At 41.1% G+C, this 25422-nt stretch overlaps 2 protein-coding genes across 4 annotated transcripts in view; both read left to right on the top strand.

The window, feature by feature from the left end:
• The window catches only part of LOC150097934 (teneurin-m-like), a 670875-nt gene that overhangs the window by 77292 nt on the left and 568161 nt on the right, over nucleotides 1–25422 (top strand). The gene's annotated exons all lie outside the window — the stretch shown is intronic.
• Nucleotides 19946–21382, top strand: LOC150097935 (periodic tryptophan protein 1 homolog). The gene has a single exon (XM_090406631.1). It carries the CDS (start codon nucleotides 19946–19948, stop codon nucleotides 21380–21382), a length of 1437 nt encoding a protein of 478 aa, XP_090262757.1.

Below are 25422 nucleotides of genomic sequence, written 5' to 3'. Positions count from 1 at the left end.
CTACCACTGACATATGTCAACAACAACAACAACAACGTTACTGGCTTGCTGGGTGAAGCATAAAATGCTTTTTATTTTCCCCTTTATCTGTGTGGAGAAGCTTGATGGGGGAGGTTGTGAGACTTATGCTCTCACTTTGTGAACTATGGAGTTAGCTCTGTTCTGCTGAAAGCAGGATTGCCTTGGGTCTTTTGTGTTTTTGATAGTTATGTTCACTATAACTGGAAGCTTGTCTGATTAGTGGATTGGGATGAGAATGTGCCTTGCTGAAGAACTTTTCCGCATGGTCATGAAGGAGAGAACGGATGTCAGGGGTTTCGGTTTCTCTGTGGATCTGCGTGTTTCTGACGAACCATGGGGCGTCTAAGATCATCCGCAGGCATTTGTTTTGTATCCTCTGTAGTTTCTGGATGTTAGATTTGGGTGTGTGACTCCATGCCGGGGATGCATATGTGATTACTGGTCGAATTACCATCTTATATAATAACAGTTTGTTGCGTTTATCCAATTTGCTGTTGCGATTGATCAGGGGATAGAGTTGGGCTATGGTTCTGGATGTCTTTGTGCCTATGAGCTTGATATGGCTGTTGAAATTTAGCTTTTTGTCTAGCTGTACTCCAAGGTAATTGGCTTCTGTCTGCCATGGTATCTTTTTTCCGAGAAGTTCAATATCATCTTGGATGAAGGCTTTGCGTCTGGTGAACAGTATAGCTGAGCTTTTGACGGGGTTTACTTGTATCCTCCAGTCGGAGAACCATTTCTCTAGCTTTGTGATAGTATCCTGGAGACTACTGATCGCCAGGTGTGGGCGGAGAGATCTTGTCATTATGGCTGTGTCGTCAGCATATAGGGCTGTGATGGTAGTCCTCAGGTTCTGTGGAATGTCAGCCACGTAGATTGTGAAAAGTAAAGGAGCCAAAAGAGATCCCTGAGGTACTCCTGCCAGGATTTTGCGCCTAGTTGAGATGGTGCCATTTATTTTTATGTGCATGGATCTGTCAGTGAGGTATGATTTTATTAGACGGGTAAGGTTTGTTGGAATGTTGGCCTGAATGAGTTTATAGAGTAATCCTTGATGCCATACCTTATCAAAGGCCTTGGCAATATCCAGAAAAACTGCAACTGTGTGAAGGTTCCAGTTGTATCCTTGAGTGATATGCTCCACTAGTCGGTGTATTTGTTGCACTGTGCTGTGCATACGGCGGAAGCCGAATTGTTCGTTTGGAATTATTCCTAATTGGTCTGATTTTTCTTGTAGTCTTGAAAGGATAATTTTTTCAGCAATCTTTCCCAGGTTGGAAAGCAGGCTTATTGGACGGTAGCTTTGCGGGAGTTGCGGATTGTTTCCTGGCTTTTTTTTAATTGGTATGATGTCTGCTGTTTTCCATGCAGAGGGGAAGTGTTGTATCCTCAATATTGCATTGGTTATGTTAACGAGGTGCATAATAGCCTTTCTAGGAAGTAATTTGATGATTCTGTTAGTAATTCCATCTGGCCCTGGAACTTTTTTGTTGTTTAGATGTTTTATGATGTTGGTTATTTCAACTGGAGTAGTGGGGGTGATGCTGGTTGGTTTGTCTTCGGACTGATTTAAGGTACGCTTGACCTGCTGGTGGACTTTATATATGTGGGTGATGTTTATATTATCATATGACGGGCTGCATTGTTTTTCTAGGTTTTCTGCTATTGCTTCTGCTTTTTCTTTATCAGTGTGCGCCGTTCCATGAGCAGTTTGCATGGGCGGTAGGGGATTGTGTTTAGTGCGCAGAATCTTCAGAAATTTCCATATTGTGTGACCTTTTCGGTTGAGTGATGATAGTTTATTGTCCCAATCCTGATTCCTGTGGATTTGAAGTGCTTTTCTGACTTGGCTGTTCAACTTGTTCAGAGTTTTCTTGTCCTGTGGGGCTCTTGTGTTGTGGTATCTTTTCCTGGCTTTGTTTTTTGTTCTGATGAGGTCCATTATGTTTTCTGGGAGCCGAGCGGATGGGTAGTTGGTTGTGGTTTTGGTGACTGCTTCTAGTGCTTTTTTAATTTGGCTTGTTAAATTGCTTACTGCTTCATCTATGTCTTCTTTTTTGTGGATGATTGGTCCATGACAGGACCAATGTATTCTGGTAGGATTTTAGCTAGCCTATCCCACGATATGAAGGTGTGCTGATGGGCCAGTTGGTCTTGCGTGCCAAGTTTGATCAGGATTGGGTTGTGGTCGGATGATAGTTCACTGAGCGTCTCTAGTTTGTATTGATAACTGATGTTTCTAAGGATAGCTATGTCAAGTACATCTGATCTGCCATGAGGGCTGTAATGAGTGTGCTCAGTGGGTCCTGCTACCACAACTGAGTTAGGTGTTGAATAGTTGTGTAGTATGCGACCACTTCTGTTGTTGGTGCTGAACCATGCTGTGTGTTTGCCGTTCAAGTCACCTACTATGATGGTGGGGTCTGTGGTGCCGAGGACTGCATCCAGGTCTGTTGTCAGTAGAGGATTGCTTGGTGAGTTGTAGGCAGCAAATATCTTGAGGCTTCCAGCATTGTTTGTGTGAACTTGTATTCCTGTGGTTTCCAGGTTTGCAGTCTGTGGGTTGGATATGGCATTGTGGTGGAGGTATGGTTTGATGTAGATGGCAGTGCCCCCCCCTCTGGAGCTGAGTCTATCCGTTCGGTATATTGTGTATCCTCTCACTTTTGGGTTGTTGGCAGGTCTTAGGTGGGTCTCGTTGATCAGCATTATGTCCGGGTTGTGTCTTTGCGAATTCCTGTAGTTCTAATGTTTTGTTGGTGAGGCCATTGGCATTCCAGGCTGCAATTAGAAGCGAGTTAGGTTTTACTTTGTTTTATTCATAGTTGAGTGCTGTGAGTATGGAATGGGTTCCTTGCAGGAATCTCTTTGTGGAGGATGGAGTTGGGTTTGTTCTGCTGAATTCCTGCAGCATAGTGGCTAGCGAAGTAGTCAGTATTGCTGTGATGTTGGAGCCTATTTGATTGCTTTGTATTGTGTCCTTTGGGCGGGCTGCTTCTGCATAGGTCTTGGTGGAAGGTTGAGCCCTTTCCTGACTTTTATGGATTGGGTTTTGATGATTTGATGACTGTGCAGCAGAGATGCTTTGAGTAGTGGTCCAGATTGGGGGAGGTTGGACGGGTCTTGTAGTTCCGTGATTTCTGGGATGGTGGCTGCATCCTTTGTAGTTTGCTGGGTGGGGACCTCCACAGTTGGCACATTTGGCTGGTGTGGTTCTTGCTTTTGTGCATGTAATGGTTTGATGCTTCTCGCCACACTTCAGGCATCTGAACTCGGCTTTACAGAGTCTTTGGGCATGGCCAAACTTTTGGCAACGATGGCATTGCCCTGCTGATGCCCTTTTCCTGAGTGGCTCTGTTGATATTTTAAGTCCACAGACCGCAGTTATGTCATAAATTTGTCTTTGTGTGTTCTGTATCTCAACCAATACTAATGGCATCGGTTGTTTATCGGATCTGTACATCCGGCTGACTTTGATAGGTGTTAGGCTCTGCTGGGTAAGGTCAGCCGCGATCTCCTCGGAGGTAATGCCTTCGGTGACACCTCGCAGTACAACCTTTAGATTTCTTTCGCTGCTTAGTGCGAAGGTGTGGTACTGTAGTTTGTTGTTATCCATCATTTTTGTTATTCCTCTGTAGTCTGTGATTGTTGTTGGTTGAATTTTTACACCTTTGTCGATGTTTCTGGCCCAGGAGTATCCAATTTGATGTTCTCTTAGGTTTCTTGCAACTGTGGTCCATTTTTCCTTTTCACGGAGAATTACCGTGAAAAGGAAAAATGGGAAAAGGTCCCCCTTTTCCCTTTTTTCCGGGACTATTTGTGAGGGTGTTTCGTTTTCCACATGATCATCCTCGATTCTACGTCTCTTGCCCGTCTGTTCTCCTGTGAAGACCGTCTGACTGAGGCTCTCGGGCAGGGAGATGGATGTGTCATTGATCTCTTCCACTTCGCCCTCCATATCATCGGATTCTTCCGGCTGTGTGTACAGGTTTAGGAAACCTGGCCATTCAGTATCAAATTTTTAAGCAGTAATTTAAACAATTTTAATGCTTGCTCTTTGTTTAGATGCTCTAGCAGATCAGTAATATTATCCATGTCTGTTTTATTTGTTGTTATATCTAGTAGGTAGTGATTGGAAAATTGCTTATGATCGCAATTAGAAATCCCGCAGGTCTTGAGACCTGCCAGCAGAAATTTTGTAGAGGATATTGCAGATGAAAAGGATTGCCCGCAATATCGAGCGATTAGCTAAATGCGCAAATCAATAGCGTATGAAATTTCAGAAAATGAAGAACGCTTACCTCTATATATATCATTTATCATTCAAAACTATTGCACTGAACTAATACGCGAGCCGCCATTTGCATTTTTCTTACTGACATATGTCCTTATAGTCCTTATAAGGACTGGCTTAAAGGGGCGAAGCAAGAATGCTTTTCATCTTCCCCGTTATCTGTAGAGGACAGTGTATGGATAAGGTGTTATTGAGGTATTAAATTAAATTAAAGCTCTGATCATGGCAGGAGGGTAACAGCAATAGCCGAGCCTCAGTTAGAACTTCATTGGCTACAGCATTGCCATCCACGGATATTGGATTGAATGAATCAACCACCGCATCTCACGGTCGATTGATCCATCCCTAATCGTTGGTACAAAACTCTTATACGAAATCTCTCATAAACAAAAGTTGGTGTCTTCCGATTATTTTTTTTTTATTAAAAATGATTTGCATATTTTTGTTTTTCTTTTCTTTCATTTATTTTATTTTATTTTATACATTATTTATAATTAAAATATTAATTTATTATTAATATTTTTAATTAATAATTTAATAATTAACATTCATAATAATTATTAATTATGAATGTTTATTAAAGTTCAGTGTAGCTCACTATTAAACTAATGGTTAACGTAGAACAGTAACCTGCATGACTTTAGTTTAATAGCGAGCTACACTGAACTTTAATAAACATCGCCGTGTGATACATCTGATCTTGTTAAATATGCTAATAATTCTTTAATCCGAAGATGAAAGTATATTAGATAGTCGTCTCGATCTCTATACAATGGTGCAGACCAAACGTGAAATCGTAACCAGTTGCTGAAATCCTACAGCTGGCTTATTAGTCAACTCCTGGAGGAAGAACGCTTGTAGGAGAGGAAAATACACCCCACCAGTTACAACATTGAAAATTCCTGGTCTGGTTGATTTTTATTTAAATTTGGTATGTTTGGAATCATTACAAATTTTGTGGTACCATCTCAGTTTTGCTTCAGTCGGAGATTTGTGGCAGCGAAACCTGTAGAAATTGTAACAATTCCACTCTGAATGAATGGATTTTCGAAGACGACGAACAAAAGTGTGGTTTTTCGTGAATATGAAATTCAATGACCTTTGATATTTAGAAACTGTTAAAATGTGTCGTGTCAATTTAAAATGTTTAAATCGAACTCTGTACTTGACGAGATTACGTAAAAAATATCATTTTATACGTAATCTCGTAATATTTTATACGAATGTCACCCACGAAAGGTTAACCTATAGCAGATTAGCACCATAAGTGAGATAAGGATTAGCTTAATTAGCTTATCCGAAACGAATTATCTACAAGACTCATACAAAATCAAATTATCGAATGAAAAGGCCCTAGTTATTCAGAATTATAAGGAAAAGGGAGGCAGAATTGTGCAGTCTTGAACTCAAGACTAGTTTAGCGATGGAAGTTTAACAACAAAATTCAAGTTCACTTAGAATAAGAATAATTTGCATACATGAACTGACAAATAAAATTACTCTAAAAATGTGCTTGCACGTATTAGGAAACTTGCCTAGAAATGGGTTTGGTTTCAGCTGTTTCGACATTCGGTTATGTGACCACAATGCCATTAAGAAATTATCTTTTATTGGCTTGTCAATAATCATTTCCTGCTTGTTCTACTATTGTATCAATTAAGTAAGAACCGAATAAAAATCATTATATGAAATAGTTTTTTTCCTTCGGGAATTAAGCAGTATGCCATAAAGCGAAGCCTTTCCTCTCTTTATTCCTACTCTTATCCTGGCTTTGATGTTCATCTAATGGATCCCTAGTGAATGACAAATGTAGGGTCATAGGCTCTCTTTCATGGTCGCAACAGAAACATTTTACCTTGTTGAAAAAATCTTTGGGTTCGAGTCCCGTCTGTTAAGCGAGAAACATCAGTCTAAGATGGTTCAGCCTGTCTTTGTTTTGGCCCACTTCTGTATGTATGATTTAGTCCGTGCCACAACACCTTACGTAGATCATTCCGATTTTTAAATGCTTCGAGGATTAAAAAAAAAAAAACAGGGATGCATTTGATAGAGTAATGTTAAAACTACCTTTACGGTTTCTGATTAATTGCAGACGTGTATTACCGACAATGATTTTATTCTTGGCTGGAGTATTTATGAAGCGCATTAGGGAGAATATAACGCACATTTTTACTTAAAACAGTCACAACCTTGTTTTTCTGTTTTATCCCAGTCAAACCAGTTACTCTTATTCGGTCTATTTTAAAAGAGGGAGAACAAATTCAGGAAGAATCAGTTAATACACACAAATGATCTTCACAACATATACTTTTGAACCAATGTTATAGGAAATATTAATAACCTCCCAATTTCCTCTCGATATGGTTAATGCAAGGTTAAGGAACGTATATTCTGTACCATCAGTGTTATATGCTTTTGCACTTTTTTAAACAAATACATCAGGTCTTTTCATACACAGTAAGCAGATGTAAAAGTACTTAACTATGCAAATGTGTTGAGGGTCAGCGATTTCTTCGTAAACTGCAGATCTGGTGAATTTTAATGAAAAGGCATTCTTCCGTCTAGTTTAAGGCTTGTCTTAAACTAGACCGAAGACTTGTTGTCCAGTGAAAGGATTTGGATTTTCTAGTTTAAAGTGGCCTTAGACCAATGAAAAGATTTGGTTTCGTCTTGAAAGACTACGGTATAGTGTCAGCTGCATCGGTCTAATATAAACAACCAGTAAACTCGAAAATAATAGCCTACAGATTAAAATCAATTTTTTATATATTTTCAACCTTAAACCCATCAAACATACATCTCTTAATTAATTTTTATATTTTGAATCGCCATAAAATAAGTACGTCCCACGTATAGCAAGTTTGCATGCGTACTCTTTTTTTTTCGTGTGATTTTATTTCTCATTAAAAATGTACCTTTCCTAACTGCAATGAGCAGGTCCAACCATTAAACACAACTTTCGAAACATTACCTGCATTATAATTAGACTAATGGTCACCTCGGTCTAACTTTCAAACACATCCCCACATACCATTCAAAAGAAACTTTATCAATTTAAAAAAAAAATGATCATTTTAAGTTCCTATAGGCGCTTTTTTAATCCCGAAAACCTAGCAAACCCAGTTTTCTTGTACCACAGATAAACTTCATATGAAACATGACGCATTTTGCAGACAAAAAAAATCCTTCAGTGGTAATTAATAAGCCTAGATGGACGTGCTCTAAGCATATGGAGTTTTTCTTTGACTTGTGTGTAAGCTAAGCGACAATCTGATGTATGAGTTTGCGTTTATTTTCTAAAACTCAAACAACCAACCTCTATTTGGATTTTGTGCGTGTAAAATTGATCATGGGATCTCATTGCTTTAAACATAATTAGCACTTCGTTCGTTTTCTTGATTGAAGTTGAAAACGGTAGTTAAAATTACGCCCATCACAAAACCTGTATTGATATTGTCACAGTCGATGTCATCTGCAAAGTAGAACAAGCAGGGGTGGAGCACTGTTTAAGAAAATGCACTAGAACACGGAAAGCAAAGACAAAAACCTTTCATAGCGAGAACCCGCCCATGATTGCAGAATTAGAATTATAAGCACTATAAATACACGTCATCAAAACATAACTAGACTAACACACAGTACCCGAGAATTCAGAGATTCTAACGACACAAAGCGTGTCACGCCAGTGACATCATTGAAGCCGTATAACAGACAGATGAAGCAATACCTTGCCACTCACAATCACACCGTACAAAGTACTTAAGTTTCATTGTCAGATTTGCATTAGTTACCTTCTGAATAACCAGCGGATAGTCGAAATAAATTTAACTTTTTTTTTTAAATCCAATTGGATCGTCTGTGGAGTTGATTCAGTTAACTGAACTTGGTAATCTGTATTGAGAAATAAACGATAGATTTAAACTAAGAGTAAAAACGGGGAAAAAAAAACCCTAGAGAAAATTGGGTAAGATTGCTTCGCCGTGATGTGCAAAGGACTGACATAGCTCGTGAATCAGCCGATTGTCAGGCCAGATTTCTTCGAGCTTTCCAAAAGGTTTATATTGATTTGTACCAATAAAGTTCTCTCGGTGACCTAGTTTGATCTAACAGCCATTGTCACGTCATATATCTAGAGCGCTGACTGCGTGTGTGCGGCTTGGGCACCCTCTGTGATGTTTCTTTGATACATTTTGGATGGCTCGTTTGCGTCTACATTAGTTACCTCCCAAGGTTCATGGCGAGAAAGAACGATAGCTGTTACTTCATGACGATTTTAGCGTTTGTTTGTGTGTGTGTGTGCACGTACTGATGAACCATAAAAAAGCGTGAATAAAACTCCAGTGGAGAGTTCAAATTATTATGGAATGTTTCGTCTCGTGTTATAAATTATTTGCCGAATCCATGAGAATAATATGGCACTCATGGGTTTATTTGTGGTGAGAGCGAGGCAGCACATTTATCGTGGTCTAGTTATGCAGTCTAGTTTTCGCAAGCATTCTTAAAACTTATAAACAGTGTTTCGTTGTTGTGCTATTGAGCTGACCATGTTTAACTTTTTTTTTTTTTTTTTTGTCATGTAAAGATTCCCGATAAGCTATGAAACCAAGAGCACATTTCCAGTTTCATTTATGCTATGTCAGTATATCCCATATATGGGATATACTCACATAGCATGAATGGATATATCTGATGTATACATTCGTCAGAGCTAGAAAAGTTAGGAATACAAATTCTTCTATAACTAATTGGCTTTCACTTTCTATTCCCTCAGCCATACGGCTGATCGGGGTAGCTATGCTACCATACTAGGGAGATGACTATGAGCAAGGTGGTTTCCCGTTGCCCTTCTTGCTGTACTATCCTATGAATGTATCCTGTATATTCACGGGGTCGATTTGCCTGCTTTCGGGATGAAAAACCGCAGATAAACTGGCGGGAAAAAACCTGCTGTCTATGCCCAAGACCGGCTAACTTGGCTATGGCTGAAGAAGATCCTTAAAGCTCATCACGTCGATGACGGGAATCGAAACCTAGGACACTCCTTCTTCAGGCATATGGTTGCAAAGCCACTAGGATAACCGTACGGACGGCTTTCAACTTATTCCCATCAAAATGACACGCTAAACAGAAGATACAAACTCATCGGACTTCTCTTCACTTTACAACTAAATTAAAGTAAGCATTCGATGACAGATTATTGTATTAATGTGATATGAAATATATAGAGGGGTATTATATATTTTTTGAATTTCAGAAAATAATTTAAGATATTTAATTTTGTTAATTTTTAATTATAATTAGCATATAGGTTACATTATTATTTTAAATAGAAATGAAAACTACTTCGGCAAAAAGTGTAAAATATTCCTGAAGTTACATCAGTTTCAGAAGATTAAAACAATATAGAGAGACAGAGACGATAAATAGGAAGATAGGCAGATGACAGTGAAGGAAAAACTAAAATGTAGTCTAAAGAAGAAAGCAAGTCCGCTAATCAAATCTAAAGACAACGTGGAGGAAATGAAATGGGTAGATGAGAACAACAGAACGCCTAGACATGAGAGTTAAATTTAACTCTTAATAGAACGAAATTTTCAGGCTTTTCCCAACATTTCTTTTGTCTCTAACACGAACTAGATGCTCCGCATGGTACCACCTAATCGTAAGTTGCGTGCAGAACATTTCCCCTCGAGTTCGCCTCCTAACAATGTTGCTTTGTTTATCTATTAAGCCTTTAAACTAGTGACCGTTTTTTTTGTGCGATTCCTACAAAGGCTGCCATTTTGAAATCCCTCAGTATAATTAGCAGACTATGCTTCATCGAGGTCTTCGGTTTACAGCCAAAACTGCCATGGGAAGTGTTGTTTTATTAGACCATATTACACCGTCACCCAGTTACTCTTTCACTAGTTCGGTTGCCTCCTAAGAGTTTCCCGACAGAGCCGGGGGGGGTGTTATTCTCATCCCCAACTTACTGCCAGCATCTTAGTCACAACGTTTAGAAGAATTCCATGCCAACCAAGGAATCTTCTCTCGTAAAGAGACTGTTAATATTTAACGACTTTTTTTTTTCATTCTTTCTTTTTACTCTCAACGATGGCCGAATTAATTTCTCATGTGGAACGCCCGTCTAGCGTTTGAACAGTTGCTATCATCTAAAAATGCTTCGCCTCATTTCATACCTAATGATCGCTGAAGTTCGCCTCTTCTTGCTAAATGGAAGATATTTGTTTCCGTTCGTGGAGGTGCAGCCAGAGGAACACTTTGTATCTATCAAATTAAAATGGATTCATAGACATCCGAGTATTTAATCTGCCTGCCTGGTAGCACTTCGCTTAACAGTAACTGAAGCTGAATTACTGTGCCTTTTGTGATTCGTGCAAGAAATGCCGAAGACAGGCGAAGGCACAAATGAAATCTTCATTACTAGAGAAGATGAATAAAACCTAGGATATTTAATAATCTTAATGCTTATGGGATTAATATATTTTAGATTACTTTCGCCTTCTTTAAAGAGATGCAAAGTTATTTACTGTACTGTGTAATGACTGATGCATTTTGACGGTGTAATAAACTAGTCCCTTTGGCTGTTCTCTGTGCGAAAGCTAGCTCGGACGAAATGAAAGTTCATTATGTCTTCTAAGTGTCTTTTTGTTATGCCTCATAAACATCTCTTTCCGTTTTCTCTTCAAGTGGATGGCTGTATCTTAATTGCGAATAAGATATCATCGAAAATTCAGGCGTATTTGGAACTTAAAGAATGAAGTTTTGCAATTAAAAACTCATCTTTTTGAAGTCTAAACAAGTAGGAATAAGTCTGCGTGTGAATAGCTAATATTAATGTAGTGACTTTTAATGATGAATAAATACATACACCGAAATCCTTATCAATATCCAATCAAAATTTCCATACCGAAGGAAAATGTCTGTAGTTGTTTTTAAATATTAACTGACATATGTCCTTATCCTTATAAGGACTGGCTTAAAGGGGCGAAGCAAGATTGCTTTTCATCTTCCCCATTATCTGTAGAGGACAGTGTAGGGATAAGGTGTTATTGAGCTATTAAAGCTCTGATCATGGCAGGAGAGTAACAGCAGTAGCTGAGCCTCAGTTAGAATTTCATTGACTACAGCTTTGCCATTCATTACCTTCCACGTTCTTAAAAAAACTGGGCGATGGACTGAGTCCTTGACTCTTTATCCCGTCATCTGAATGAAGAAAATCTGTGTGGATGGAGTGTTATCGAGCTAAAAAGCTCTAGTCATGACTGGGTAATGGCAATAGCCGAGCCTCAGTTAAAACTTCATTGGCTACATCATTGCCATTTGTTACCATACCCCCATTCTTTACCTTCCATGTCCTTATAAGGACTGGCTTAAAGGGGCGAAGCAAGAATGCTTTTCATCTTCCCCATTATCTGTAGAGGACAGTGTAGGGATAAAGTGTTATTGAGCTATTAAAGCTCTGATCATGGCAGGAGGGTAACAGCAATAGCTGAGCCTCAGAACTTCATTGGCTACATCATTGCCATCCATTACCCTCCAAGGGTATTGGATTAAATGATTAATCCAATTAAGTGAATTGGGTCCGCGCAGTTAGCCTAGTGGCTTTGCGCTTCGCAACCATATGCCTGAGGAAGGCGTGCCCTAGGTTCGATTCCCGTCCACGACGTGAGGAGCTTAAGGATCTTCCTCAGCCATAGCCAAGTTAGCCGGTCTTGGGCGTCGGCAGCAGGGTATTTTCCGCCAGTTTATCCGGGGTTTTTCATTCCGCAAGCAGGCAAACCGGCCCCGTGAACACACAGGTTACAGTCATAAATACGGCAAGGAAGGCAACGGGAAACCACCTTACTCATAATCATCTCTCCCTAGAATGGTAGCATATAGCTACCCTCCCGCGGCCGTATGGCAGATGGGAACCAGAAGAAGAAGAAGTGAATTGGATTCACCTTCCATGTCCTTTAGTCCTTATAAGGACTGGCTTAAAGGGGCGAAGCAAGAATGCTTTTCATCTTCCCCGTTATCTGTAGAGGACAGTGTATGGATAAGGTGTTATTGAGCTATTAAATTAAAGCTCTGACCATGGCAGGAGGGTAACAGCAATAGCCGAGCCTCAGTTAGAACTTCATTGGCTACAGCATTGCCATCCATTACCCTCCAAGAGTATTGGATTGAATGAATCAATCACCGCATCTCACGGTCGATTGTTTTTTCCACTCATGTTCTTATTTCTTATAAGAACTGGGCGATGGACTGAGTCCTTGACTCTTTATCCCGTCATCTGAATGAAGAAAATCTGTGTGGATGGGATGTTATTGAGCTAAAAAGCTCTAGTCATGGCTAGGTAACGGCAATAGCCGAGCCTCAGTTAAAACTTCATTGGCTACTGCATTGCCATTTGTTACCCTGATTAGTAAGTAAAGGGTAAAATCTCAAAAAATCGGACGATCTCTAGGCCACTTCATAGTGGGCGAAAGACCGTCCATATCTCAGCGTTGGTTCCACTCAGTGACGGGCTCCCCGACCACTGAGCAAAACCGCTCAAATTCCGAGGAAAATAATTCACCGACAAGAACCCCTCAGCGGGCCGTGCCGGAGAACACCTTCCCCGGAGACTCAATGTTCTCCCTTAAGGCCAAAACCCTAAGGGAGCGAACTGAAAAACTCACACCCAGGATAACAGCAACAGCCGAACCTCAGTTTACTTCCTTGGTTCAGCATTACTATTTGTTACCCTGGAAGTCCTGATTAGTAAGTAAAGGGTAAAATCTCAAAAAAATCGGACGATCTCTAGGCCACTCCATAGTGGGCGAAAGACCGTCCATGTCTCAGCGTTGGTTCCACTCAATGACGGCCGCCCCGTCCAAGCACCCCGACGGGCTCCCCGTTTAAGCAGAACCGCTCAGCGTTGGTTCCACTCAGTGTCGGCCGCCCCATCCTAGCACCCCGACTCCTGAGCAGAACCGCTCAAATTCCGAGGAAAATAATTCAGCGACAAGAACCCCTCAGCGGGCCGTGCCGGAGAACACCTTCCCCGGAGACTCAATGTGCTCCCTTAAGGCAAAAACCCTAAGGGAGCGAACTGAAAAACTCACACCCAGGATAACAGCAACAGCCGAACCTCAGTTTACTTCCTTGGTTCAGCATTGCTATTTGTTACCCTGGAAGTCCTGATTAGTAAGTAAAGGGTAAAATCTCAAAAAAATCGGACGATCTCTAGGCCACTCCATAGTGGGCGAAAGACCGTCCATGTCTCAGCGTTGGTTCCACTCATTGGCGGCCGCCCCGTCCAAGCACCCCGACGGGCTCCCCGTTTAAGCAGAACCGCTCAGCGTTGGTTCCACTCAGTGTCGGCAGCCCCATCCTAGCACCCCGACTCCTGAGCAGAACCGCTCAAATTCCGAGGAAAATAATTCACCGACAAGAACCCCTCAGCGGGCCGTGCCGGAGAACACCTCCCCGGAGACTCAAGGTGCTCCCTTAAGGCAAAAACCCTAAGGGAGCGAACTCAAAAACTCCCACCCAGGATAACAGCAACGGCCGAACCTCAGTTTACTTCCTCGGTTCAGCATTGCTAATTGTTATCCTGGAAGTCCTGATTAGTAAGTAAAGGGTAAAATCTCAAAAAATCGGACGATCTCTAGGCCACTCCATAGTGGGCGAAAGACCGTCCATGTCTCAGCGTTGGTTCCACTCATTGACGGCCGCCCCGTCCAAGCACCCTGACGGGCTCCCCGTTTAAGCAGAACCGCTCAGCGTTGGTTCCACTCAGTGTCGGCCGCCCCGTTCAAGCACCCCAACGGGCTCCCCGACTCCTGAGCAGAACCGCTCAAATTCCGAGGAAAATAAATCACCGACAAGAACCCCTCAGCGGGCCCTGCCGGAGAACATCTTCCCCGGAGACTCAAGGTGCTCCCTTAAGGCAAAAACCCTAAGGGAGCGAACTCAAAAACTCACACCCAGGATAACAGCAACAGCCGAACCTCAGTTTACTTCCTCGGTTCAGCATTGCTAATTGTTATCCTGGAAGTCCTGATTAGTAAGTAAAGGGTAAAATCTCAAAAAATCGGACGATCTCTAGGCCACTCCATAGTGGGCGAAAGACCGTCCATGTCTCAGCGTTGGTTCCACTCATTGACGGCCGCCCCGTCCAAGCACCCCGACGGGCTCCCCGTTTAAGCAGAACCGCTCAGCGTTGGTTCCACTCAGTGTCGGCCGCCCCATCCTAGCATCCCGATGGGCTCCCCGACTCCTGAGCAGAACCGCTCAAATTCCGAGGAAAATAATTCACCGACAAGAACCCCTCAGCGGGCCCTGCCGGAGAACACCTTCCCCGGAGACTCAAGGTGCTCCCTTAAGGCAAAAACCCTAAGGGAGCGAACTCAAAAACTCACACCCAGGATAACAGCAACAGCCGAACCTCAGTTTACTTCCTCGGTTCAGCATTGCTAATTGTTATCCTGGAAGTCCTGATTAGTAAGTAAAGGGTAAAATCTCAAAAAATCGGACGATCTCTAGGCCACTCCATAGTGGGCGAAAGACCGTCCATGTCTCAGCGTTGGTTCCACTCATTGACGGCCGCCCCGTCCAAGCACCCCGATGGGCTCCCCGTTTAAGCAGAACCGCTCAGCGTTGGTTCCACTCAGTGTCGGCCGCCCCATCCTAGCACCCCGATGGGCTCCCCGACTCCTGAGCAGAACCGCTCAAATTCCGAGGAAAATAATTCACCGACAAGAACCCCTCAGCGGGCCCTGCCGGAGAACACCTTCCCCGGAGACTCAAGGTGCTCCCTTAAGGCAAAAACCCTAAGGGAGCGAACTCAAAAACTCACACCCAGGATAACAGCAACAGCCGAACCTCAGTTTACTTCCTTGGTTCAGCATTGCTAATTGTTACCCTGGAAGTCCTGATTAGTAAGTAAAGGGTAAAATCTCAAAAAATCGGACGATCTCTAGGCCACTCCATAGTGGGCGAAAGACCGTCCATGTCTCAGCGTTGGTTCCACTCATTGACGGCCGCCCCGTCCAAGCACCCCGACGGGCTCCCCGTTTAAGCAGAACCGCTTAGTGTTGGTTCCACTCATTGTCGGCCGCCCCATCCTAGCATCCCGATGGGCTCCCCGACTCCTGAGCAGAACCGCTCAAATTCCGAGGAAAATAATTCACCGACAAGAACCCCTCAGCGGGCCCTGCCGGAGAACACCTTCCCCGGAGACTCAAGGTGCTCCCTTAAGGCAAAAACCCCAAGGGAGCGAACTCAAAAACTCACACCCAGGATAACAGCAACAGCCGAACCTCAGTTTACTTCCTCGGTTCAGCATTGCTAATTGTTACCCTGATTAGTAAGTAAAGGGTAAAATCTCAAAAAATCGGACGATCTCTAGGCCACTCCATAGTGGGCGAAAGACCGTCCATGTCTCAGCGTTGGTTCCACTCATTGACGGCCGCCCCGTCCAAGCACCCCGACGGGCTCCCCGTTTAAGCAGAACCTCTCAGCGTTGGTTCCACTCAGTGTCGGCCGCCCCATCCTAGCACCCCGACTCCTGAGCAGAACCGCTCAAATTCCGAGGAAAATAATTCACCGACAAGAACACCTCAGCGGGCCCTGCCGGAGAACACCTTCCCCGGAGACTCAAGGTACTCCCTTAAGGCAAAAACCCTAAGGGAGCGAACTCAAAAACTCACACCCAGGATAACAGCAACAGCCGAATCTCAGTTAACTTCCTTGGTTCAGCATTGCTATTTGTTACCCTGGAAGTCCTGATTAGTAAGTAAAGGGTAAAATCTCAAAAAATCGGACGATCTCTAGGCCACTCCATAGTGGGCGAAAGACCGTCCATGTCTCAGCGTTGGTTCCACTCATTGACGGCCGCCCCGTCCAAGCACCCCGACGGGCTCCCCGTTTAAGCAGAACCGCTCAGCGTTGGCCGCCCCGTTCAAGCACCCCAACGGGCTCCCCGACTCCTGAGCAGAACCACTCAAATTCCGAGGAAAATAATTCACCGACAAGAACCCCTCAGCGGGCCCTGCCGGAGAACACCTTCCCCGGAGACTCAAGGTGCTCCCTTAAGGCAAAAACCCTAAGGGAGCTAACTCAAAAACTCACACCCAGGATAACAGCAACAGCCGGACCTCAGTTTACTTCCTCGGTTCAGCATTGCTATTTGTTACCCTGGAAGTCCTGATTAGTAAGTAAAGGGTAAAATCTCAAAAAATCGGACGATCTCTAGGCCACTCCATAGTGGGCGAAAGACCGTCCATGTCTCAGCGTTGGTTCCACTCATTGACGGCCGCCCCGTCCAAGCACCCCGACGGGCTCCCCGTTTAAGCAGAACCGCTCAGCGTTGGTTCTACTCAGTGTCGGCCGCCCCATCCTAGCACCCCGATGGGCTCCCCGACTCCTGAGCAGAACCGCTCAAATTCCGAGGAAAATAATTCACCGACAAGAACCCCTCAGCGGGCCCTGCCGGAGAACACCTTCCCCGGAGACTCAAGGTGCTCCCTTAAGGCAAAAACCCTAAGGGAGCGAACTCAAAAACTCACACCCAGGATAACAGCAACAGCCGAACCTCAGTTTACTTCCTCGGTTCAGCATTGCTAATTGTTACCCTGGAAGTCCTGATTAGTAAGTAAAGGGTAAAATCTCAAAAAATCGGACGATCTCTAGGCCACTCCATAGTGGGCGAAAGACCGTCCATGTCTCAGCGTTGGTTCCACTCATTGACGGCCGCCCCGTCCAAGCACCCCGACGGGCTCCCCGTTTAAGCAGAACCGCTCAGCGTTGGTTCCACTCAGTGTCGGCCGCCCCATCCTAGCACCCCGATGGGCTCCCCGACTCCTGAGCAGAACCGCTCAAATTCCGAGGAAAATAATTCACCGACAAGAACCCCTCAGCGGGCCCTGCCGGAGAACACCTTCCCCGGAGACTCAAGGTGCTCCCTTAAGGCAAAAACCCTAAGGGAGCGAACTCAAAAACTCACACCCAGGATAACAGCAACAGCCGAACCTCAGTTTACTTCCTCGGTTCAGCATTGCTAATTGTTACCCTGGAAGTCCTGATTAGTAAGTAAAGGGTAAAATCTCAAAAAATCGGACGATCTCTAGGCCACTCCATAGTGGGCGAAAGACCGTCCATGTCTCAGCGTTGGTTCCACTCATTGACGGCCGCCCCGTCCAAGCACCCCGACGTGCTCCCCGTTTAAGCAGAACCGCTCAGCGTTGGTTCCACTCAGTGTCGGCCGCCCCGTTCAAGCACCCCAACGGGCTCCCCGACTCCTGAGCAGAACCGCTCAAATTCCGAGGAAAATAATTCACCGACAAGAACCCCTCAGCGGGCCCTGCCGGAGAACACCTTCCCCGGAGACTCAAGGTGCTCCCTTAAGGCAAAAAACCCTAAGGGAGCGAACTCAAAAACTCACACCCAGGATAACAGCAACAGCCGAACCTCAGTTTACTTCCTTGGTTCAGCATTGCTAATTGTTACCCTGGAAGTCCTAAAAAGGACTTAAAACCGATTCGCATCAATACACCTTTCCACTCATTTGGTACAAAACTCTTATACAAAATCTCTCATAAACAAAAGTTGGTGTCTTCCGATTATTTTTTTTTTATTAAAAATTATTTGCATATTTTTGTTTTTCTTTTCTTTTGTTTCTTTTATATTTTATTTTATACATTATTTATAATTAAAAATATTAATTTATTAAAAACAAAGAATTTTTATTACGTTTGAAAGCTTTTCATTAATCACAGAGGTCTAACGATAGTTAAAAATAGATAGAAAATCGGATATAAACGAATATAACTTCCCTGAATATCCTTAATTTAAATATTCTAATTACATTTGGTGTTATCTTCATCAGATATGATTTAGTTGCAGTCACACAAGACTCATCTGCATTAGGATGTTTTTATTCTTTGTTTCACACGTAGCTGCTTTAGCAAGACTTTATGAAGGGCAACAATGGATGGCTAATTACCACAAATCTCGCGATCATGTTAATTAATCAAGAGAGTAATCTTTACCCCAAACAATGTTGTCTGCTAACTGTCGGTTGTTTGTCATTTCGAAATACAAAGCACTATTCAGTCTGCCCACTGGTTCCTAAAACTCGGAATATTTTTCACTGCTTCTGCAAACGGACTTGAGGTTTGTCGACTGTAGTAATTAGTCCTTGTTGACCTCAATTTCTTTCCTTAGTTCAAGTTTGTCCTAAATTCACATAATTTTTATCTGTGCTTTAACAGATCAGTTATGTGTAGTATATTAAAGGAATATTATCTTTAGAGACAAATTAGTTCAGCTAGCAGATTTGGAATTGTATTATATAATGATGTAGTTAGGTTAGCAGCAAAATAAAATATGAACCGTCCTATATTCTTAAAGATCTTGTGCCTAAAGTTTGTATCATTGAACAAACATTTCTTACAATGTCCCAAGTGAGTTTGGTTGAGTCGTTTTTCCCACTGGGACTTAACACTAAACCCTTGAGTTTACTTAAGATAATAGCTAAGAAAGTCAACTTTGATATATAACTTGTTCTTTTCTAACTTAAAGAAGCGCTAGGGTTTCCGCTGGACCTTTGGGATCTTAGGTTGTGATACCACAGATTATATCGATACCAAAAGTTCATTTTTCTCTTTGCAAAGTTTGTTACAGATTTCTGAACCATTACTCGTGATATGCTGCATATTTACATCCTTCAATTAATGCTTAAATTTCTCTCCAAGTATATACCATCGTGGATGGTTATATACTTAAAGAGAAAAGACCATAATACATTTTATTTTCTAAGATGAAGTCTAAGATTATTTGTACAAGTTCCTAATTTATTTTATTTTATTTATTTATTTATTTTTTTTTTTTTTACAATTATCGCATTTATATCATGAAGGGTCATAGGTGAAACTGAAATCCCATTCATACAAAGTTTTAGTTTCGTACACATGTAGCAAAACACTTCCTAATATTTCATTATTACTAATTTTCTTCTGGAAACTGACTTGTTAAGCTGATTTTTCTTTAATCAGATCTGTATTTTTGTTTAACAGCCTTCAATTGGAACAACATCAGTTTGGATCAAAACACCATCTACTTATTCACCGTATATTCTGCAATAATTACTATCTAGTGTTCAAAAAATAAGGGTATAAAAGAAAGGATGCTAATACACGCGTATGACAGGATACTTCCCATAGCCTCATGTATGTTGTCTAGTTCGTCCTTAAAATATTAGAAAAGAATAGAAGAATATGTATCCTCATGAAACTGCATAGGATGATTTGAAACAATTGGTGGAATGAAAGGTAATTCGTAGTTTTATTCATACACCTTTTTGATTTTGTCATGAGTACTGGTTTAATTCTCAAAATTTATTTGTGTTCATTCACCTTTGCTATTAGAGTCATAGCATTTTGGTGACGTCACAAACAATTTTTGATGTTGTTATTCTGCCATGCATTGTGTATGTTCGCAACGTTAATAGATAAAACCCTCATGTAAATGATTGTTTATCAATTTAAATTAAATTATCAGCCGTATTGACCTAGCGGTGATAAATTTGAAATAATTAGTGCATAAACATTGTTTTGTAAAACAGTCACTGACAATTACCTTAAACTGTTCTTCGATATGGCGGCCAACCTTAAAAGTAAAGTTACAAGCTTCAGCAAACTGAATACTGCAGGGATGAATTTTCCTTCATGCATGTCTTGGATACCAAAAGGATGCCTCAAAGAACTGCCTCAAGGAGTTGTATTTACAAAGAAGGAACTGAAACCAGCTATTGTAGATCATTATTGGGATGCTAATGAAAAGAAGAACAAAGAAAGTAAAGATATTTCTAAAAGAAGGAACAAGAAGAAGCGACACAATGACCGAATTATATCAAAGTACATGATGGATGAATACGACTCGGGAGAAATAGTTGATTGCATTGATGTGGACAACCTTGTTATGTATGAAAATAGTAAAGACGAACCTTATGTGACCTGCTTTAGCGATAGTAGTGATTCAGAAGACGGATATAAGATAAATTCCATGGAGAGTGTTTTACTTGTAGGACGTATTGATGATGATGCTGGTTTCCTGGAAGTCCATGTTTACGACCATCCAGAAGGACAACTTCGTGTCCATCATGATATTCTTTTACCTGATTGGCCTTTGTCCATGGACAGGATTCTCACCAATTGCGTGTATGCAAATAGAGGTAATTTTGTTGCTGTTGGACACAAAACGCCCATAGTTACCATTTGGAATGTGGATATCCTTAATCCAAAAGAACCCGTCTATTCCTTAGGTAATAAGTTAGAGACATTGCATGGGACATTGTCTAATTCAATAGGTCATACCGATGCCATTTTGGATCTGAGATGGAACAAATTGTTTGAAAATATTATGGCTACAGCTTCGGTAGACAGCAGTGTTATAGTTTGGGACCTAGTCGAACTTGCACCAGTCACGGCCTTCAGACAGCACAAGAACTCCGTCCAATCTTTAAGTTGGAGTTCTCAAGAAAATTCTATCATCTTAAGTGGCGCATATGATAACTCCGTTATTCTTAACGATTTTCGAGCACCAGAAAGGGATTATCGAAAATGGTTTATCCCAGGGAAGGTGGAAAAGGTGATGTGGAGCCCCATAAACCCCTTGTATTTTGCAGTATCGGTAAATGAAGGTTTAGTATTTTCTGTGGATATTCGACATCCGATTCCGTACTTTGTTTTCAACGCTCACGAACAAGCTGTGACGGGATTTACTGCAATTGCAGATCATAATCGTCTGGTAACTGTTTCTGGGGATCAGCTTATAAAAGTGTGGGATGTGAGCCAAGAATTTCCCACTCTAACAAGAGCAATCCATCCTCAGTTGGAACAGTTACGTATAATAGAATCTTGTCCTGATAATCCTGAACTAGTAGCAGTCGGAGGGAGTGGTATCCCTGGAATCGAGATTATCTCTGTTCTTGATGACGGCACATCCAGAAATTATTTAAGAAAAATGTCTACCAATTTAGAAAATCAAGAAATACAAGACGTGATTCAAGTAGCACATAAACAATGTAAATGAATAGTTACTACGCTGTAATATATTTATAATAATAAATTTTATTTTGGTTTAATGACTTGTGTTTTATATTTCGGTGTAGTTTTTGCATCATATATATGCAGATTTTAATTTAAAAAAATTAGTTACCTTCTCACTCGTTATTTTTTTTACGTAATGGTATAAGGATATTATATCACAGCAACACGACTGCTAAATAAATGGTAAAGATATATAAGACTGAAATGGCCCAGTTTGTGGGTGAAATAAATTATACTCCAGTCAAAATATTATGACCACCTTCTTAATAGTTGGTAAATCACCAATTATTATATTATGATCCTAATATTTTGATCCCCGGTGGTTGCAAAACTGCCGCTACAAAGCGTAACATGAGACTGTATAAGTAAGACCTTTTGAATGTTTAGGTAGGTATTATGTTATCACGTTGAGGGGGCAAAATAGCTTCCTAGATTTGCGAGTGTTTGGAGGATTAAAACGCCATGTCTTTCAATCCACGTGATTTCGAAGATATTCTATAGAATTCAAAGTCAGCAGGTATTTTAATACAGAGACGACGCGTTTAGCAAACCATTCTCGGAACGATACGGACGATGTAGCGGCGTATTATCCTGCTGAAACACGTGCCGTTTGGGAAGAGTCGCCACGAAACCGGGGGGTACTAGATTAGCCATAATAGGTACATACTTTGTATCATTCGGGGTGATGTGTGGGTATCAGGACTTCGAGAGATTCCAGGAAAACAGCGCCTACCACTTGCCTCTTCATACTGGACCCTGACATCTCAATGATTTTTTGTCTAGCCCCCCCCCCGTCTACCATCCACCCTGCATTAACTTGAAAAGGAACGCACATCCCATTGCCTCCCTAGCCCATGTCGATCAACAGTTCTCACACTTCTAGTGTCATGCTTGCATTGCGCTATGAGTGTTACATAGCAGGATGGATTCGTTGATCGATTTTCAAAATTACAGGGGTAGTCATAATATTTTAACTGGGAGACTGTACAGTCAGTTTCCTATAAGCCCAAACTACTTAATTCAACTCGGTCACTGCGTTTTCCAACATTAATATTGAACGGTTGAAGAGATATGCGAAGGAATATCGGCAGAACCAATTTTGGATGTATTTTAATTCAACCATTCACAGGATTTGGTGGACCATCGGGCAAGTATTTATATATACAGTAAAGGAAATAAAGGCGGGTGAAGCAAGTGCTTGGCGGGTATTTGTTTCAGGACTTGAATTTCTGCACTACGTATACTGCATACTTAGAAAACTTCATAGCATATTACAAGTGAAATTGTTGGACGGTTGCAAAAGTTAATTTTTTTTTATAATAAAAAAGAGTAAAATTGAAGTACGAAAGGATAAAACGAACTAATCTCAAAGATTTCATTCGAAATCTTACTAAAAATTGTAGTTATTCTAGATGGACCGTAGTTGACGTTCATAACGGAAGTTCCGGCAAAATTCAAAGATGTGGATTTGGCGAAAAAAATATGTTTGACTGTAATAAAACATAAAACACAACTGAAAAGAGAGAAAAGAACTCCAAGAAATAAAATATAGATAGTTTTCGTCTTTGGAAAAGGCGAGTAACTCAAATGGACTCTAAAATATCGTCTATTTTGTTTACTTTTACGTAATGTGTTCCAATCTCATCGGCAGACAGAATCGCATCATCGTAGTCTGGCAGAAGGTGGGGAGATTTTATTATTTCCCATCTGCGTTCCTTTATCATAATAACCGTAGACCTGGTTTCTTGCCAAATAGCACGAATATTTCTTTCGCGACCTTCTTTTACTACAAAAGTCGACAAGAAAAAAAGATTTCGCCTTAATGTCATGAATATGACGACATATTAAGGTATTTTTCTTAGGCGACGCACTCCCACTGAGCATGCGCATTACCTCCAACTCGCGCGACAACGACGGATTATCTATCCGTAACGACCCGACTGAACCATTGTCACCGATCGTTCCGTTTGACAGTAACCTAGATATTTTGCTGCAACCACCCGTCGACATGCCGGAAAGTTATGTCCCATCAATAACATGCCGACTCTCTGGTGTCATCGGCGGGTGTCGGATTAAAACCGATGCACAATTATTGATGCCCGTCGTAGAGTGTCAGATAGAGGACGGAATTTTCAGACATTGGTAAGATACCGACAGGACTGGATGTTTATTAGGGCACTCCAATTCTTGGAGATTGAATGGCATCCATTGCATTCTTTAGAACATTTCTTATTCTGTTTTTGTTTTGACTATTTTATCAATCGACTCCACTAACTGAATTGGCTCCTTTTACTGTTCATAAAAGTGTCTTTGGCCATCACGTGTGCTCTTTTCCTTGATTGTAAGTTCCTTTGGAGAAAATGCCTGCCATTTTGTTACGCCTACCATGGTTTCATCTTCTATTTGGACACAGTTATGAAGGATTCTGGGAGATAGAACGCTGTTATCATTGCATCGACTTTTTATTTAAAGGCCCTCTTACTCCGTTTCTATTCAAATCCTGCTTCAGTTCTCCACATGTAATTCTGTTGAGTCTGATCTAGAAACCCAAGTTCCGTTCTCAAGTATTCCTGATTGGTGAGTCTCTGAATTTAGATTTTTCTGTCTTATTTTGGGAAAAGTAAAAACAAAAGTATTTATGAATTCAATTTTGCTCTTTTTGTTGCATTATTTTTTAAATGATCTCTACTAAAATAGCGTTTGAAAGGAAATTTCGTGTTTTCCTTGTATTCGGACAATTCCATGTTAGTGATAAAATATTGTTTATGCAAAGCTGGGGTGGGTATTTTCAAGTTAGCTTATTCTTCTTAAGAAATGCGACTTTTGAGTTGCAAATTAACATTCTGTTATTGCGTGTTCTATGGCTGGTTTGTTATGCAGGATGAAAAATCCTTATCACACCTCTATAAGTGGAGACAGTCTGTCTGATGACAAATCGAACTCAGACATTTTTAACATAAAAGATGGCGCCACTGCAAACTCAAAAATTCTCAAGTAAATACCAGTATCAAGTAACTTATATTCACTTATATCGACATTGACATTAAGTCGGAAAAAATGTGTTCTAAAATAAGGCTAACTCTTATTGGCTTAATTTTTTAAGAATTATAGATAAGTTAATCTTTACTTTTTAATAGCTTTTTAAGTCAGTTAAGTAAAATACAAGAGACTACAGGATATATGACGTTGATAAAGAGGCCCCTGTATCAAATTAGATCATAGTAACCGTATTTAAGAGAAATTTTTGGGTTCTCAAAACCAACGGTCTCAAAGTGGATGACGTAGGCAAAACTTGCAGAATGAGAATTGTTTGAATGTAGGACCTCGCTTTGGAAGTCAATAATTCTTTTCGAACTATAGTTTCGATGAGGCACATGTCTAGGCCAGTAAAATGAAATCAATAGCCAAACCTGGGGGTGGGTGGATGATAAATAGGAACTGCAACCATCTCTCATTTAGCATATACTAGTATTTGATGAGAGTAGAAGCTGCAAGACATTTTTAGAAAATTGAAGAAATTGCAATGGTTTGTAGGTTATCCGGTGTGAATAACTTTATCGTATAAGGAATTTGCCTGCATTTTGGCTGCCAAACAAAACCCCATCAGTTTCACTAAAATCGCTGTTCATGGTTAATGAAATTGGAATTCTGTCCTGTACTTGAACCTTATGGACTTTCCAGCTCAAGGTTAGTTAGCTGATCTGATTCGGGCTTTAAAGGAAAGTAGATATTTCTGAAGAGACGAAATCGGCCGAAGAACACGCGCAGTTTATAAATATAATACATTGATCTATTATCATTGTTTTGGAATTACTTCCGAAGCAATTGAAAAATCTACTTTACACCTAGTTTAAGAAGCATATTGGTAACAGATTTAAACGAAATTTTTGGTTCCTTTTGCTACTGTTTGTAACAGACTTTTGCATGAATTTTTCAACTTATCAAACAACTGATTTTACTGCGCTCTTTGATCAACATAACGATATATTCATAAAATCTAATTATAAATATAAAATGTAATTT

The sequence above is a fragment of the Typopeltis vanoorti genome, chromosome 16, assembly GCF_054136105.1.
Source record: "Typopeltis vanoorti isolate ZY-2024b chromosome 16, IOZ_Tvanoo_1.0, whole genome shotgun sequence".
Classification (NCBI taxonomy): Eukaryota; Metazoa; Arthropoda; class Arachnida; order Uropygi; family Thelyphonidae; genus Typopeltis; species Typopeltis vanoorti.
This window is presented reverse-complemented; position numbering and strand designations above follow the sequence as displayed.

Excerpts from the sequence above, each read along its gene's own strand:
- LOC150097935 (XM_090406631.1), top strand. The coding sequence starts at position 19,946 with ATGGCGGCCAACCTTAAAAGTAAAGTTACAAGCTTCAGCAAACTGAAT.